This window comes from Schistocerca serialis, chromosome 1 (assembly GCF_023864345.2).
Source record: "Schistocerca serialis cubense isolate TAMUIC-IGC-003099 chromosome 1, iqSchSeri2.2, whole genome shotgun sequence".
NCBI classification, from domain to species: domain Eukaryota; kingdom Metazoa; phylum Arthropoda; class Insecta; order Orthoptera; family Acrididae; genus Schistocerca; species Schistocerca serialis.
This window is the reverse complement of record NC_064638.1, coordinates 381,322,392-381,342,037: the sequence shown is the minus strand read 5'-3', so window position 1 is coordinate 381,342,037 and position 19,646 is coordinate 381,322,392. Positions and strand designations below refer to the sequence as shown.

The 19,646-nt window shown below is 41.9% G+C and overlaps 1 protein-coding gene across 1 annotated transcript in view; it reads left to right on the top strand.

Annotated features, from left to right (window-relative positions):
- LOC126470940 (uncharacterized) overlaps nucleotides 1-19,646 on the top strand; it is a 520,283-nt gene that overhangs the window by 483,921 nt on the left and 16,716 nt on the right. The window contains exons 5-8 of the mRNA XM_050098993.1: nucleotides 2,915-3,114; nucleotides 10,317-10,501; nucleotides 14,739-14,841; nucleotides 15,453-15,614. Coding sequence (XP_049954950.1) covers nucleotides 2,915-3,114; nucleotides 10,317-10,501; nucleotides 14,739-14,841; nucleotides 15,453-15,614 — 650 coding nt within the window. The remainder of the gene's footprint in view (nucleotides 1-2,914; nucleotides 3,115-10,316; nucleotides 10,502-14,738; nucleotides 14,842-15,452; nucleotides 15,615-19,646) is intronic.

The following is a 19,646-nucleotide window of genomic DNA, read 5'->3' as shown; positions in this document are numbered from 1 at the left end:
GCCAGTCGTAAATATATTTCCTTACTTTGTTGAGTTTATTTCGCTCTTACTGTACTTGATGTTCTATCAGTATACATGAACTCTGCAGAACCAGGTGACAGTCTGTCGTGGAGCGTTGGAACTAACTTTAATGCTCATTCCAGATTGCTAAGAAAATGTTTAGACTTCTTGTTTAGACTTCAGGACTGTTTTTATCGCGGTCCGGGGTAGCCGAGCCGATCTAGGCGCTACAGACTGGAACCGCGCGACCGCTACGGTCGCAGGTTCGAATCCTGCCTCGGGCATGGATGTGTGTGATGTCCTTAGGTTGGTTAGGTTTAAGTAGTTCTAAGTTCTAGGGGACTGATGACCTCAGATGTTAAGTCCCATAGTGCTCATAGCCATTTGAACCATTTGAACTGCTTTTATCTCTAATAGAACTTTTTCTAGACATAACAAAAATGGAAGGAGGAGAAAGATCACGCGGTTATTGGTGGACGGAAGACAGAATTTTTTTGTTGAAATATTGGCACACTAGTTTAAGACAGAGGAACGTCTCATTTAGTGGGTTGGCTTTTCAAGTACCGCTAAGCGAAGCGAAGTGTGACGATGTTATAGTTTTATATTGTTCTTTATGCTTCTACTTCTTTAATGCTTTCTTCTTAAAACTGTCAAAACAGTTAGGCGCTAAGTCGTGGAATCTAGCATTGTATGAGGTTACAACACATTATCTGTATTATTACCAAGGATAAAACGAAAAACTTCGTTGGAACTTGTCGAGTTGAGAACATTAGTGTTTGGCACAATTTCCGCAGTGTTTCACCGCAAAACATATAAAGAACTCTTTACTATGGTATTTATAAGTACTCAACAGCTACTACAATGCAAAAATCTGTTCATCATAAGAATAATCCTGATGTAAGCAAACACAAACGCGATGATTGGTCAGAAGCCGTAGCACACGTACACTGGTGTTGTTACGCTCTTGGAAGTAGGTCATACGTATGTATTAGATATACAGGGTGGCGCACGAAATGTGTTACCATTTTGTTTTTTAATATAAACTTTATTGTCAATACAGTCTAAAAGGAACATATACTACAATGAAGAGCCGTCCACGACGTTCCACTGGCCCCAATCCACCGCTATTTGCGAGGGAGCTCGTTGGAGCACACGGTGGAGCTCTTTTGTGTTTTCTGATGAAAGCCAGTTCTACCTTGTGGCCAGTCATTGACGTGTGTTGTTTAGAAGGCGGCCAGCTGAGGGCATGCACCCAACCTGTCTGCTTGGTAGACACACTGGACCTACACCTGGAGTTAAGGTCTGTGGTGCGATTTCATATGCAAGCAGAAGCACTCTCATGGTTATGTCACTCATCCTGACTGCAAATTTGTGCATCAATCTGGTGATTCGACCTGGTGTGCTACCATTTATGAGCAGCATTTCATGTGGTGCATTTCAGCATTATTGTATTGTATTGTATTGTATGTTAACCGGGGACCTAGAAACGCCGGAGAGGATCCGTCCCCCCCGCAGCCGCAGTGGTCCACAACCCCCTACGACTACCGCAGTCCACTTCACCCCTCCGCCGCCCCACACCGAACACAGAGTTATTGTGCGGTTCGGCCCCCGGTGGACACCCCAGGGAACGTCTCACACCAGACGAGTCTCACTCCTATGTTTGCGTGGTAGAGTAATGGAGTACGCGTATGTGGAGAACTTGTTTGCGCAGCAATCGCTGACATAGTGTAGTTGAGGCGGAATAAGGACAACCAGCCCGCATTCGCTTAGGCAGATGGAAAACGGCCTAAAAACAATACACTGACTGGCCGGCTCACGGGACCTCGACTAAGTCCGCCGGGCGGATTCTTGCCGGGGACCAGGCGCTCCTTCCCACTCCGGAAAGCCGTGAGTTAGACCGCTCGGCTAACCGGGCGGGCTTCAACATGATAACGCTCGCCCACTTACCGCTGTTGTAACCCAACATGCTCTACAGACTGTCGACATGTTGCCTTGGCCTGGTCGATCACCAGGTCTGAGTCGAATCGAGCACAAATGGGACATCACAGGACAACTCGATTGTCACACAACCAACATTAGCTGCCCCTGTATCGATTGAACGGCCGCGCGGGATTAGCCGAGCGGTCTAACGCGCTGCATTCATGGACTGTGTGGTTGGTCCCGGCGGAGGTTCGAGTTCTCCCTCGGGCATGTGTGTGTGTGTGTGTGTGTGTGTGTGTGTGTGTGTGTGTGTGTTTGTCCTTTGGATAATTTAGGTTAAGTAGTGTGTAAGCTTAGGGACTGATGATCTTAGCAGTTCAATCCCATTAGATTTCACACACATTTGAACAAAAAAAAATAAAAAAAAAAAGAGTTCAAATGGCTCTGAGCACTACGGGACTTAACATCTATGGTCATCAGTCTCCTAGAACTTAGAACTACTTAAACCCAACTAACCTAAGGACATCACACAACACCCAGTCGTCACGAAGCAGAGAAAATCCCTGACACCGCCGGGAATCGAACCCGGGAACCCGGGCGCGGGAACCGAGAACGCTACCGCACGACCTCGAGCTGCGTACACATTTGAACATTTTGCTTCGACCGACCAAGTGCAGCAGCCATGGAACTTCAACCCGCAAACTGACATCTCGCACCCGTACAGCGGATTGCATGCACGTTTACTTGCTTGCATCCAACATTCTAGCGGCTACACCGGTTATTAATGTAGAAGTATTTCACATTTGCAATGGCTTACCTCGCGCTTACCTTAACCTGCGATTCTGCTATGTTAATGACTTAAAAATTTTCGTAGACAAATGTGTTCCCGAAATTTCATTACTCTACATTAATTACTTTCTGGCGTTCCACTTTTTTTCCGTCAGTGTGTGAGGGGTAGGAGCTGCTGTGGTGACGTCAGTACGTGTTGTTACAGGCGAGGACGTCGCGCAAGGGGAAGAGCCGGTGTCCACGTCGCTGCACCGGCCTATCAGCAAGAGCGCCACGCCCTCGCCCGTCGTGGGCGGCGCCGCCTCGCGCAAGAACTCCACCAGCCTCAGCGTCGCCGGCGACTTCGCCGCCGCAGCCGCCGACGGCGACGACACCAAGCTGCGGCCGGGCCTCTCGCCTCTCGGGGTAAGCCGCGGCGCCAGTGTTGGCGTCTTTCACTCAATCAGATGAAGCAATATGGCTCCCGAGACTTTTTCAAGTCTCAAACCTGTACCATGTATAGATGTAGACTTAATAGACGAATCAAAATTTGTGCTAAGGTCAGGATTTGAATCTTGGTCTGCAGCTCAGTAGACGGGTGCGCTAACCACTACGCCATCCTGACACAATGGTTTTGCACAACTGCATGGACTACCCTAGCATAGCTTCCTCCTTGGTCCAAATTGCCATTCAAGCTCAGCCCACGTGGTATTCCCCCTAACTCCAACAGCATTGAAGCATTTCCTTCGAGGCTCAGGTGCTGTTCCAATACAGCTATAGAACCTCTGAACCAAAGTTTGCGTTCAAATCTCCCTGTAAGTTTTTATGTCTCTCGAACTTCAAGAGGAATACAATCATTCCAATCCCAAAGAAAGCGGGTGTTGACAGATGTGCAAATTACCGAACTATCAGTTTAATAAGTCACTGCTGCAAAATACTAACACGAATTCTTTACAGACGAATGGAAAAACTAGTTGAAGCCGACATCAGGAAAGATCAGTTTAGATTCCGTACAAATGTTGGAACACGTGAGGCAATACTGACCGTACGACTTATCTTAGAAGAAAGATTAAGGAAAGGCAAACCTACGTTTGTAGCATTTGTAGACTTAGAGAAGGCTTTTCACAATGTTGACTGGAATACTCTCTTTCAAATTCTGAAGGTGGCAGGGGTAAAATACAGGGAGCGAATGGCTATTTACAATTTGTACAGAAACCAGATGGCAGTTATAAGAGTCGACGGACATGAAAGGGAAGCAGTGGTTGGGAAGGGAGTGAGGCAGGTTTGTAGCCTCTCCCCGATGTTATTCAATCTGTATACTGAGCAAGCAGTAAAGGAAATAGAAGAAAAATTGGGACTAGGAATTAAAAATGGTTCAAATGGCTCTGAGCACTATGAGACTTAACATCTGTGGTCGTAAGTCCCCTAGAACTTAGAACTACTTAAACCGAACTAACCTAAGGACATCACACACATCCATGCCCGAGGCAGGATTCGATCCTGCGACCGTAGCAGTCACGCGGTTAGGAATTAAAATCCATGGAGAAGAAATAAAAGCTTTTAAGGTTTGCCGATAACATTGTAATTCTGTCAGAGACAGCAAAGGACCTGGAAGAGCAGCTGAACGGGATGGACAGTGTCTTGAAAAGAGGATATAAGATGAACATCAACAAAAGCAAAACGAGGGTAATGAAATGTAGTCGAATTAAATCAGGTGATACTGCGGGAATTAGATTAGGAAATGAGACGCTTAAAGTAGTAAATGAGTATTGCTATTTGGGGAGCAAAATAACTGATGATGGTCGAAGTAGAGAGGATATAAAAAGTAGACTGGCAATGGCAAGGAAACTGTTTCTGAAGAAGAGAAATTTGTTAACATCGAGTACAGATTTTAAGTGTCAGGAAGTCGTTTCTTAAAGTATGGAGTGTAGCCATGTATGGAAGTGAAACATGGACGATAAATAGTTTAGACAAGAACAGAATAGAAGCTTTCGAAATGTCGTGCTACAGAAGACTGCTGAAGATTAGATGGGTAGATCACATAACTGATGAGGAGGTATTGAATATAATTGGGGAGAAGAGGAGTTTGTGGTACAACTTGACTAGTAGAAGGGATCGGTTGGTAGGACATGTTCTGAGGCATCAGGGGATCACCAGTTTAGTATTGGAGGGCAGCGTGGAGGGTAAAAATCGTAGAGGGAGGCCAAGAGCTGAATACACTAAGCAGATTCAGAAGGATGTAGGTTGCAGTAGGTACTGGGAGATGAAGAAGCTTGCACGGGATAGAGTAGCATGGAGAGCTACATCAAACCAGTCTCAGGACTGAAGACCACAACCACAACAACAACAATTAGTTTGTCCAAGGACTCTATTTAGCTCTGTATAAAATTCATTTAATTTTTCCTTGAGCCACTTCAGTAGGTGCGTAGCATTGATGTACAGTGATATTTCGCACATTTGTTCCAAAGCGTGCAGTTAACAGCCTTTCTGACACTGGTTTACATTCTATTCTGCGTCTTCTGCAATTTTTAGATAGTAAGAGTCCTACACCGTTCCTCTGCAATGCATCTTCACCTTTCCGATCTGCATACAACAGCACTCCTACATTTGTGTTTCAGTTTCTCCAGATTCTGGCCACCTTAGTTCACTTAGACCAAATTCACTGAAGAACCAAAGATACTGGTACACCCGCCTAATATCGTGTAGAGCCCCCGCGAACACGCAGAAGTGCCGCAATATGACGTGGCATGGACTCGACTAATGTCTGAAATAGTGCTGGAGGGAATTGGCACCATGAAACCTGCGGGGCTGTCCAGAAATCCGTAACAGTACGAGGGCGTGAAGATATTTTCTGAACAGCACGTAGCAAGGCATCCCAGATATGCTCAGTAATGTTCATGTCTGGGGAATTTCGTGGTCAGCGGAAGTTTTTAAACTCAGAAGATATCTCCTGGATCCACTCTGTAGCAATTGTGGACGTGTCGCTTTGTCCTGTTGGAATTGCCCAAGTCCATCGGAAAGCACACTGGACAGGTATAGATGCATATGTGAAGTGGTACCTTCGGACATGTCCGAAAGAACAGATACCATCGGTGACCATGCAGTGCTCTAGAATGAAATGATAATTAAATCAAGACCGTACACTGCCGACAGGTGTTGATACACATCAACGGGAACAGTTGAAAATGTGTGCCCCGCCCGGGACGTGAACTCGGGATCTCCAGTTTACAGGGCAGACGCTCTGTCCGTCTGAGCCAACGAGGGCACAGAGGATAGCGCGACTGCAGGGACTTACCGCTTACACGCTCCCCGTGAGACCCACATTCCCAACTTAATGTCCACACTCTACATTCGTAGTGCCCCTGCCCATAACACTAATTACTCGCGCGCAATCTTACTGAGTCCCGTAAGAGTTCGGGCAATACGTGTGCATCGGCACAGAAGGAGGTCAATGGCCGGTTAGCCTTAACTATATGGAGATGGTATCTGTTCTTTCAAACATGTCCGCTTGATACAGTTTGAAACGAGCCTCGTCCGACCGGGCGACATGTTTCCAGTCATCGACAGTCTAATGTCCGTGTAGACGGGTCCAGGCGAGGCGTAAAGTTTTGTGTCGTGCAGTCATGAAGGGTACACGACTGCAGTAATTTGCGGAAGGGTTGCACTTCTGTCACGGTGAACACCTCTCTTCAATCGTTGTTGATCCTGTTCTTGCAGGATCTTTTCCCGGCCGCAGCGATGTCGGAGATCTGATGTTTTACCGGATTCCTGATATTCGTGGTACACTCGTGAAATGATCGTACGGGAAAATCCCCATTTCATCGCTACCTCGGAGATGCTGTGTCCCATCGCTCGTGCGCCGACTATAAAACTACGTTCAAACTCATTTAAATCTTGATAAACTGCCATTTTAGCAGCAGTAACCGATCTAACAACTGTGCCAGACACTTTCTTATTTTCTTTAGCACTTCAGTGTATGTCCAATGCATAGTTCTCCATATCTCTTTCCAGTTGTCTTGACCTTCCGCCTCTCTCAGTGTTCTTACATTCCAAAATTCAATACGGGTTTTCCTTTTCAGACCAAAGGTCATATCCTTAAGATCCATGCGGCTGTTTCTCATTTTAGCTTCTGTCATTTGAATTTTTTGGTGGTGCGCATTATCAACCCCCAGTTCCCGAGTGTACTGGTCGGGGCACCACCCGATGGCCTAGACACCTGACATGGTTTAATTCGAGGGCCCTACTCCGTAGACAGCTGGTCTTCATCTCGACTACAGAACGCTATCCGTCACTCGGCAGTGAGGACTGTATGCATCATCGTGAACCTGGTTACTAAGGATCTTCCGCCGCTCGCATTAGAGGACTGTACCTACTGCCACACAATCACAGAGAGGAAAAGGAAACGATAGGATACTAAAAGGGACGTTCTGAGCCACAGTTTCTCTGGATCCCCAGTGGAGATCTGCCCAGCTTGAGAGACCCAGCGGCTGTTACTCTACCACCGCCATCCCCCTCCACTTCATTGGAACACACAACCCCCCCCCCCCCCCCCCCCGCCGGCCGGGCGACAGTGTTTCGTTAAGGTGATGTTTCCTCAGAGGAGGGGGGCAGTGTTACCAGCCCCGAACCTTTATTTTTTTTATTTTTTTGTAAATGGGGCTTAAAAATTTCTGAAGGTATATGGAAATTTTCGGAAGCTATTTCGTGTATATACCCCTGGTGTCTCTCCTAAGTGTCCTTGGCGAATGATCTCTAATTTCATTTTCGCAATGTGTCGCTGGAGTCAGCTCATAAAAATAGCACTCCTCACGTCTTTTATGCTACGCCCAGTGTCGGGGGAAACGTTGGCTTGTTTTAAGTTACAAATAAAATGATTTTTAAGACAGAGTTTTATGTGCCGTTTCCATAAAGCAGTCGAAAATCAGTCTAACACGATATTCGTTTCAGCGATATGCGTTAACAGGAACAGTAAAGCAAGCAGCGAGACCACCGTCCTCGCCCACGCTGGGTGCTACCGCCAAGCTACAGCTCGTCTACTGGTTATTCTTCGTGTTTTACTGTCCCTGTTAATTTTTCACAGCTGTATCGAAGGGACACGTAAAATTCCGATTAGAAAATATTTTGTTTGTAACTGGAAACAGCCGGCCGTTGTGACCGAACGGTGCTAGGTGCTTCTGTCTGGAATCGCGAGATCGCTATGGTCGCAGGTTCGAATCCTGCCTCGGGCATGGATGTGTGTGATGTCCTTAGGTTACTTAGGTTTAAGTAGTTCTAAGTCTAGGGGGCTGATGACCTCAGATGTTAAGTCCCATAGTACCTAGAGCCATTTGAACCATTAACTGGAAACAAACCCCCCCCCCCCTTTCTCTCGACATTGGGCGGCTCACGAAAGACGTGAAGAGCAGTATTTTTTCTTTTTTTTTGCTGAAAGTTGAAAACTGAACTGCTAATGTCTACGAAACCAGCAGAGAAAATGCACTGACGACCCTTAGGAGAGACACCATACACAGGGTGAAGAAAAATTCGCTCACTCGCATTAAGCAGACGGATTCCTCACATACTAGCAATACAAAAATGTCTCTCTCTCTAAATTTCATCCTGCACATATTTCGGACAGTAAATGGACGATAAAGATTGGAAATCTGGCAAACTCTAATCACGTGTGGAGTAACTACCTCCGTCAGAATATAGCAGTAGTGTTGTGCAGTTGGCGCAGGGGATGTCGTTTCGGGTTGGCATGATGGAGATCGATGGTTCGATTGTCGGTCGAGACTTACTTGTTTTTATTTTCTAAAAGCAGCTGCGTGGTACGGTATCTGGCGTCTTAATCGTCATACAGCGATTGCAGTGGGTCTTCTACAAAACATTTGCAGTTACATACTACGAACACAGAAATGTTTTCAATGGTCATCTCTTAAAGAAAGCTTTTGCATGTAGTGTATGCGAATTGTTTCGCACCACTGGAAACATTTCTTGTGCATCCTCCTCCCAATGGTCCCATCGTTTAATAACAACTATTATTGTTGCCACATTCAGTTCCATTATATTTCGGTTGGGACATGCGTCACCAGTGGGGCTAGCAACGTGCTTTGGGGGAGGGTACACAGAAACCAAGTTTGGAATCTAGAAGATGCAGCGAAACAGTTAGCATCCTCTACGTGCAGAAGGGTTCTTTAAAAGTTGACTAGTGAAAACGACTGTAGTTCAATTTCTTTGTTCGTAGTACACAACTGCAAATGTTTTGTAGAAGACCCACTGTAATCGCTGTAAGGCGATTAAGACGCCAGATACCGTACCACGCAGACTAGTTTTAACAAATAAAAACAAGTAAGCCTCGACATCCCGCATGCTAACCCAAAACACTATCCAACGCACCAACTGCTGAGCACTGTTTATCTGCTGATACAGGTACTTACCGTACATGTGATTACAGTGTTACCAGATTGCCAGTCTTTAACGTCCATTTCCTGCCTGAAATATGCGCAGGATGAAAGTTTGTGACAAACGTTTTTGTATTGCGAATATGTGAGGAATCGCGCTGCGAAGTAAGAGTGCGCCAGTTTTTCTTCACCTTCTATATACAGGAGGATTCTTATTGAAGTTTTAAAAAAACCCGAAGAGACGTAGACGACACTGAGACAAGTAATTAAACGTAAGAGAAACGTCAGGAAATACCTCAGAAACGGATGGAAAATGTTGAACGTATGACGGCATCAGATGATGTAATTCTAGCTCGGCGTTAGTCGTTACAAGTCGGCCGATTTCGGGACGCGAATGTTTCATGTCGGCAGCTGCAATCAACAGTAGTGCGGGAGTATGAAGTAGCTTCTACCAAGTGATTGTAGTTAGTAAATACTACCCAGATTTTTTCTTGGGTATTCTCCCAAAACTTTTATGAGACCAAGTCAATAAATAAAGGTAATTTTATCTGCCTTGTATGTTGACAGGAGATGACAGAACTGATACAACAATGACAAGACGTAACCTCACTGTTGTTTTTGCGCGTTGACTCTTATTCGGAGAATGGCTGTGTTCATATAGTCCAATTAGCATCTGACGCAAAATGCTCAAAGCTGCGATGTTGTAGCGACAAATGCTGTCTGCAGGCAGTTTGCATTCTGTGGACATAGAAAGTAGCTTTATAAGTCTGTGGCTCCTACATAAATCCCATCAAAACAAGTCAAAATATGATTAGTGATTTAATTGGGATAGTCCTAAATAAAACGCTAAATGGTTAATAAATGACAAACACTAAGCAATTATTATTTGAGAAAAGGCTTAGTCATCTGATGACTCATTTCCTTTCTCTTAGAGTCAATACACAAGGTCTGTTTAGTGCTCTAATTTAACCCATTCTGACTTGCGTGAAATACGACAGTCGTAGTTACTGCAGTAGGCTACAAATAAAGGACACCAGAACTTGAAGGTCCAATGAATAAGAAGCATTGCGTGGTATAGTGATAGCTAATTTTTAATACAGCAGACAGATTAACTGTCGATGATTTGCTTTGCTAGTATATACATGGACTCTTGTCAGCATGGTGACTGAATAAATTTGTATTGAATGTGAAAATACTAAATTATTTATGGACGATCGTAATAAATCAATTTTTTTTATTTGTCAACAGGCACGGAGCGATTCGCTTGCAAGTGTGTATTCTGGTGCTGGAGAGGGTCGATACGGGACTGTGGCAGTGCGAGGTGAAGTGGAGTTTGGCCTGCAATATAATTATAAAGCTGGAGCACTTGAAATACTTGTAAAGCAGTGCCGTGATTTAGCACCTGTTGACACCAAAAGGAACCGTTCGGATCCGTAAGTCCATCTTTGTGAAGTTTCATTCCATCCATGATGTTTGTAACTGTAACATAACATTCATATGCAAGAAATACTCATGCATAGTAGACTTACAAAGATGCCATCTGTGTAGAATAAAACAGCATCTTGTATATATTCAGGATGATTTTATCATTATGCTCTGTGGTAGGCTATATCTATTCATAAAGGTGCAATGCTTTTGCAAGATAATACATGTTATAAATTGAAAAATGAAAAACAAGAAACTCAGTTGATTTCTTCATATTAATGTTTTTCTTGTAAAATGATATTCTACTCATTACTAAAGTTGTTGGATGTGTGATGAACTATATCATCAAAAGGTGAACTCCACAAAATGATTTAAAATAGTGGAAATAGTAGTCAATAATTTAGTGTAGAATGTTAAGATTTAACATCACCTTTCGTTGAATGGATAGTAGCCTATTGTCTTTCTCATAGAATTTCCTAAAGCAGATTATATTTAATTAGGTGCTCACTGTGTCAAATAGCACGGGAACATTTCATTTTCTTAATTACAATAACACAGTTGCAAGACTGAAGTCAAGTATGCTAAACAGCAAATTTCAAGGAATTATGGGCTTCCAAGGCTGTAAAGCAGCCTTTGTCGAACCTTTCCGTGCATCTGTTACAGAGGGATTGTAATGAATGACGTTCATATGGGGAAGGGCAAAGAAGGTTATAGAACAATACATAAAGAAATAGCAACTGGTCAGTGAGTGAATGAATGTAAAGAGTTAGAAATTCCTGAGGATCAAGAGATTTGAAAATGGAAATTCATTCCTCAAAGATAGGTTTTGGTTGAGATTTCTGGCAGTGAAATCCAAATAGTTAGGGGGATGAACGTATGTGACCCCAGATCTGAAGGGTGCATTTTTGTATGGTAACTGTATATTGTAATGGAAATTTGGCAGTGAGCAGGCCAATGACAGATGCGAACAAAGATCACAAAATAATTTTTGATGTAAATCTGTTTTATACACACATCAAAAAAAGTTTTGCATCATCCCGGTTCCCGGAACTCCTGAAGATAGACATTGACTGTGGATATTGTATCACAGACAAAGTCCCCGTGACTGTTCAGAGATGTCACTAAACCCACCCAAAGATGTAAACAACCATGCACGAGCAGCACCTATTAGACAGAGAGGGTCTGACAGCCGATCAGTTCCAGTCATTCCACCAGAAAGAGGTACACAGCTCATGTTCTCTGTAGCTCAACTATGCCTAGACGGTCAGTAACGCAGTTTGATCATGTCTGCATTGTTACTTTGTGCCAGGAAGGGCTCTCAACAAGGGAAGTGTCCAGGTGTCACAAAGTGAATCAAAGCAATGATGTTCGGACATGGAGGAGATACAGGGAGACAGGGACTGTCTGTGACATGCCCCGCTCAGGCTGCCCAAGGGCTACTACTGCAGTGGATGACCGCTACCTTCGGATTATGGCTCGGAGGAATCCTGACAGCAATGTCACCATGTTGAATAATGCATTTCATGCAGCCACAGTACTTCGTGTTACGACTCAAACTGTGTGCAATAGGCTGCATGGTGGTGCGCAACTTCACTCCTGACATCCATGGTGAGGTTCATCTTTGCAACCACGACACCATGCAGCATGGTACAGATGGGCCGAACAACATGCTGAATGGACCGCTCAGGATTGGCATCATTCTCTTCACCAATGAGCTACAATCATCAGAGACGTGTTTGGAGGCAACCCGGTCAGGCTGAACACCTTAGACACACTGTCCAATGAGTGCAGCAAGATGGAGGTTCCCTGCTGTTTTGGGTTGGCATTATGTGGGGCCGACGTATGCCGCTGGTGGTCATGGAAGGCGCCGTAACAGCTGTACAATACGTGAATGCCATCCTCCAACTGATAGTGCAACCATATCGACAGCATACTGGCGAGGCATTCATCTTTACGGATGACAATTCACGCTCCCATCATGCACATCTTGTGAATGAGTTCCTTCAGGATAACGACATTGCTCGACTAGAGTGGTCAGCATATTCTCCAGACATGAACCCTATCGAACATTCCTGGGAATGATTGAAAAGGGCTGTTTATGGATGACGTGACCCACCAACCGCTCTGAGGGATCTACGCCGAATTGTCGTTGAAGAGTGGGACAATCTGGACCAACAGTGCCTTGATGAACTTACGGATAATATGCCTTGATGAATACATGCATACATCAGTGCAAGAGCAATTCTACTGATATTAGAGGTACTGGTGTGTACAGCAGTCTGGACCACCACCTCTGAAGGTCTTGCTGTGTGGTGGTACAACATGCAATGTGTGGTTTTCATGAACAATAAAAAGGGCAGAAATGATGTTTATGTTGATCTTTATTCCAATTTTCTGTACAGGAACCGAAATGATGCAAAACTTTTCTTGATGTGTGCAGTTGTGTGTGTGTGTGACAGGGATATGAGAGAGCATGGGAAAGGGGGTGGGGGCATAGTACTGTAATTCCAGAATTAGTGATGGGAACTGAGTAAGTGCATCAATTTTGCATTTGGAGTTTATTAAAGATATGCTCCAAAGAGGCATTTTCAGTAATTAATGGCAGAAATGTTCGCATTTTGTGATGTTTAAGAAGTTTTATGATTTGCTTGTGAACTGTCTCACTCCTAAGAAAACTTCCAGTGAGATCTCGACAGCAGTGAAGTGCAAGTCATCTGGCATAACATTGGTACTGCCAATAGTCTTGTCATTAGTGACATTTGTGGATGGTATTAATGAGTATTATTTTTAGCAGCATAATGATTACTATAAAATTCCTTGGGTCACTCAGACAGGGCAGCTTCTGTAAGCGACTGCTCAGGATGTATCCAAAATCTCAGAAGCTTTGATAACTTTTTTCACAAGAGAATGAATTATAATGCATCACTCATTAGAAAGATGTTCACCTTACTTCGTCATTGTTTCAGCTAACTATGGAACAACCATTGTATGTTTATGCAAGTATTTAGCCGTATCATATGCTCCTGCCACCTTGCCTCTAGCATCCCACAACACCACTTCTCTTTCCATGTGCACAACTGACAGCTGGATCTAAATTTGTATGTTCCTTCTATGTGACATAATTTACTGTAGTTTATTTTCTTTGATTTGATGAGCCCAGAAGTATTTTAATCCAGAGAAATTGACTGCTATAGAAGTCCAACATTTGCATATGTAACTTCTTATTATATATTTAAAAAATTAAACACTTTGCTCTTTTTGCTACTTATGTAAGTTTTATGGAAGTAAGTCCGGTTGATCTGTGGATGTCCTACAGGTGCTTTTACTTTTCTCTTTATATAACTCCTTCATGAGCTTGTCATGTTTCTAATCTACAATTCCTATAAAAATACTAGCTTCATTCTACAATTACCTGAGCACTGTGACTGATGTCTTGCTCTGCTTGTGTTCACTTTGACCTGGTATTCTGGGTAACGTTCCTATTTAATCCTTAAACAGTCACTATTTCTCAAGCCACCCACCTCAGTAGCTGAGCATATTAACACGCAACTTTTGGGATTTGGAGGCAGCAAACGTGGCCCATATCAACTCTGCCTCAGCTGGTGAGACAGTCAACGTGAATGTGGTTTTTAGGCTTTTCCCACACCTAATTATGTAAATACAGGGCTGGTACACTTGTCCCAAATCAGATATATAACATGCAGACATTTAGAAAATATTCTCACGTCTGAACATGAGATTTATGCTAGACACAGACTGATGAGATACATAGATTTCTTACTGGGGAGTGGGCAGGGGAGGGTTTGTCATGAAGGGCATATGCCCACCTACTGTCACTAATAATGCCATAACCCATATAATGATGCTGACCACTTACATGAGAAAAGGCAAGGTAGAAGAAGCACTATTTCCTAAATCGGTCTTCTGTCTTTGTGGATGAAGGAACATGTGGTTCCAAAATTTGCTTATGCAATTTTGATTTGCACCATTGTCTGTTACTTTGTAGAATTTATAATTCTGTTCTCTTGGAAGCCCTTCACTGATTTTATAAGTTTAAAATGAAATGTCCTTTGGTTTTCTGATAAATACAGTAAGGAACTTGATGGGGAATTTGACATTCTATCTCTGTGTAAAATGATTTTTTGTTTTGGCTTTATGTAAGAGCAGGTGTTGCTCCTGTCAATAAGAGCAAAGACCTAAGAGTGCTAACATTATTTACATTTGAAAACTGTTTTTGATTTTCAGATATGTTAAAGTGTATTTGCTGCCAGACAAATCTAAGAGCGGAAAACGAAAGACGAAAGTAAAGAAACATACTCTTAATCCTGTATTTGATGAAACCTTAAAAGTAAGTTATGTTTTTTTCAAACTCTTATTTTACATAGTTGTATGTGGTTCCTATCATGTCAATCAACTAAATAATTAATTGACGTGTTGACATATTTGTGGAAAGTAATTTGGATATAGATTCAAACTCTAGACTAGCCTGCCATTCCACAAAAGTACAAATACTTCCAACCAGATTAATTTATCTTTGTTATAACTAATGCATCCGTTGTTGTGAATCCATCCAGTTTAGACAAAAGTGAAATGAAGCAAAATCATCTGACATAGAGTTAATGAGTAGATATAGCTGTGACATCAACTATTGCAAAACTGTAACTAGAATTAAGAAAAGTACCAAGTTTTTAGCCACAGAAACAGCAGTAAATGGTACAAGGCTTTATATCAATCTGAATGTAGCTTTCATTTTTTTTTCCTACCTCAGGAAATAATCATAACCTGTTACTTGCAAAGTGATGGATTGAAAGGATATTGAAATTTTGACTAATACAGTTCATTGGGAGAGGGAGACAAGACTATGAATTTACAGCTACTTTTAATATGTCAAAATAGCAAGTGCCAGAAAGCAATATGTCAGTTTAAGATTTCTTGTCTTAATGCACACATTATTTTCAGTTCCACATAACCTTGCATGGTTTGGAAACAAGAACCCTGTGGCTCACCGTGTGGCATTCAGACATGTTCGGGAGAAATGACTTCCTTGGAGAAGTTATGATGTCTTTGGAGAATAAGGTCTTTGATGATCCTACTCCACAGTGGTATCCTTTGCAAGAAAGGGTGAGTGACAATTGACATTTTAAATTTATGTAGTGTGTTCATTATGTTAAAACCATTTTCTGCAGGACAGTCTGCCAGCCACACACAGCGTGTGGTTCCTGTCCTTTTTTCAACTGATCACCGTTTGTAAACAATCGAATGACAGAATTTGTGGTGTGGTATGATTTTCAACATTTTTAAGTAAATGAAATGTAGCTGTTTTTGTGGTTGTGTGTCTCAGTTGCAAAATTTCAGTGTACAAAAAATCACTTATTCCTTCTTTCACATCTGGTAATGATTCGTTAATTTGAAAAAATTTCTTACCATAATTTTTCAAGTAAGCATAACTAAATTATACATTACAGAGCAATAGTTTGTCAGGCAGCCACATGAAATTATTCTGAAATGAAATCACAAGAAGATAGTTTTATTTTTTTCTTTATCTTTCCTCTCACTTCTATATTCACTTTTTGTTAAGGTCATGTGAGCTTATTTACCCACTGGTATTTGAGACTGAGCTTGCATTAACTTCTAGCATTGTTTACTGTGGGTGATCAACTGAACATTGTATGAATACTTCCCATTGCAATGATGCACATTATCTCCTTGAATTCGTATGAGCCAAATTCTCAAAGGATGGTTGACTGTTCCTATTTCTGTCAGTAAACAGCTGCTGGCATATGGCAATGGTTCTGCTGGAAACCAGCTTCACTCTGATGCCCTGATACATTTGATGTGGAGGATGATACATTTGATGTGGAGGATGTTGATCTGTTGCTACATCATGCAGACAAAACATTTCTGGTAGTCCTTTACATGTAAATAGATGATATTGTTACATAATATGTAACTTAATTATTCTAATTCAAGGAGTGCAGATATCGCCCTGGAGTTCTATTATTATTTTTTTTTACATTTAAAATGCAAATGTTTTAATGCACTCTCACTCAGTGATAACAGAAGTTCGTTAAAGTACATTTATTTAAGGTTTTACTATTGCTGTGAACCAGCTGTAAAGCTTTTCAAAAAGCAGAAACCACACAAAAAACTCTGCAGTGTCTCCGTACTGTTACTCTCTTCCAAATCCCTTCTACATTTTATGAGGGGCACTCAATAAGTAATGAAACAAATTTTTTTCCATGGTCAATTTCAGTTGAAAAAATGCGGAATTTGTTTGGAAAATTGTGGAATATTCGTGCTTTGGCCACTATAGATTCATGAAGCTCTAATAGGTGGCAGCACTATATGTTGCCTTCAAAATAGAGTCAGAGTGAAGTTGGATTCCAGCAGAACCATTGCCTGTATATCAAAAGATGTTTACTGATGAAAACAGGAACAGTCCATAAACGTCTAAGAATTTGGCTAATGCGTAGGTATGTTCCAAGCAGAGTGCTGTCACTGAGTTCCTTTGGCACAGATATTTATAGGCACATGCAGAATGTCTGCATAGACCTGGCAGTGAACGGAAACATGGTGAGTCATTGGGCAAGGCATTTGTCATCATCACAACAAGGTCACACAAACCTGTCTGATCTACAACTTCCCGGCCAGCCACACACAGCGTGTGGTTCCTTTCGTTTGAGGTGATCGATGGATCACAATCCAACACCTCGCTGCTTAACTGGACATCTTTGGTGGTAGAGCTGACTTACTTGTCCACCAGGTGGGGTATCAAAGGTGGGTGCCCATTAGGTTGCCTACCACTTAACAGAAAGCCATTACTGCTAACAGAAAACCACTACTGGTAAAAAGATCATCAGTGCAGAACTGCTTGTGCTTTATGAGGCTGAGCATTACAATTTTTTATTTAGCACATTGTCACAGGTGATGAAACACGGGCTCAGCACTTCGAACTGGAAACAAGACAGCAATCCATGGAGTGGCCACACCACCTCTCGTCCGAAGAAAAAGTTTAAAGCTGCACCCTCCGCTGTTAAAGTCATGGCAACATTCTGTTTGATATTCTTCCTCACAGTGCAACAATCAACTTGGAAGTGTATTGTGCTACCCTAAGGAAATTTAAGAAATGACATAAGCGTGTCTGTAACCACCAAAATGCAAACAAACTTCTGCACCTCCATGACAGTGCAAGGCCTCACACATGTCTGCACAACTGAGAGGAGCTCACAAAACTTTATTGGACTGTTCTTCCTCATACACTGTACAGCCCGGATGTTGCACCTTCCGACTTCCATCTATTTGGTCCAATGGAGGATGCACCCTGCAGGAAGCAGTATGTGGATGATGGGGAGGTGATTGATGCAGCAAGATGACGAGCAGTAGAGTGAGTGCTACTATGCTGGCATAGAGGCACTCCCAGTAAGGTGGCATAAGGCTGTCACATTGAACAGAGGTTATGTTGACAAATACGGTTTTCTAGCCAAAATAGTGGGGAATAATATGGTGTATTGGAATCATGAATAAAACCAACCTGCTTTCAGAATAAAAACGTGTTGCTTTACTTATTGGACACCCTTATTACATTTTTAGGTATTCTTTTCCTCTGATTCTTTAGCGTAGAGAAACACACAATATATTTTCAATGACTCAGTCTTTGCAAATTTGACTGAATATTCACATCGCTGATTAATGCAACTGGATCCAATAGTTATAGTTATGACTTATGCTCCACTGACATTGTTAACCCATCACTGATACACTAGCTCATATTAACCAATAGTGAGCCTTTCTGGTTGAATTATTGGTGACCCATATTCCCAATGTGCACATTTTCAGCTCGTTAAGCTCTGTGCTTCATTTTCTCGACCATTTCAGCCCAAAGCAAGTGCTGAGAAATATCTATATTATTTTCGTGTTCCCAATAATTAGGCTACAAATAACTGAATTAATTGTGAGTGGAATTAAAGAAGAGAGATTATTGCTTTGTGAAACATTTGTCATTAGAAAACATGTGGCATTGTAGTCAAAAGCATACATGTGTGAGCCCAGAAAGGTGACTAGCTAGTAACATCATTCACTAGCCCATCAACCCACATGGTTTTGGCAGATTTTCAGCTGCTTGCATCTTGTCCAAAAATATCTGTCCATCCTTTCTTTGACTATGCCTTTGTAGTTTGCCACATATTTTACTAATTTCTCACCGTGCACTCCCCCAGTCCCCTACTTTCCTTGCATTCCCCTCAATTTAGACAATTGTTATATTGCTATGTCCTAAAGTTTTGTGTCGTGCATCCATTTGCTGTTTCTTTGTTTCTTCTGTCATAGATTCTTTTTTTCTCTTCTCTTTTTCATATTGTGTTTTACATGAACTACTTTACAGTAGTTGCACTAATGAGGTGTGCGGTCACCATAACAGCAGAATTTGAGGAAAAAAGTATAAATATTATTTGCCATTATCAGAAATTCCACTGTATTCTTCAAAATGTGACATGAAAGATGAGATTGTATACTCACTATATATGATGAAAATTTGCGAACCTTTGAGCATGATAATGAACTTTACAAAATTTACGTCTTCACTGGAAGGATCTGTTATGTCAGAATAATGAGTTATCCATAATCGTTTTTCCATATCTGAAAGTCAGCTCTCTGTTATTTCAGTAATTGAACTTAGAGACAGAATTATTATTTATTCTTTTTAAATGAGTTATTCATTTTTAAATGAGTTATTCATTTTTAAATGAGTTATTCATTTTTAAATGAGTTATTCATTTTTAAATGAGTTATTCATTTTTAAATGATTCTATGGAGCTCATTTTGATGCTCATGGAATTGGGAGAGTTTATACCACATTACTAATAATTCATTTTGAAGGTAACCTGTACTTGATTTTTGTTTTTAATAACAAGATAAGATTTTTAACAGACCAAATGAACAAAATTTTAAATTGTGATTAACTTATCTTTCAATGTTGTTTCACGGAGGAGGTCACTAGTTTATGTCTTTAGTCTACTTTGGACAAGCATACTTCACTTAAATTGTATGATTTATTTCAGTCTACTAGATACTAAGTTGATTTTCATATGTATGTTGTGTATTTATGTATTTTTTGGTACAGAATCAGGAAGGATAGTTATTTAACTTCTGCTCTGG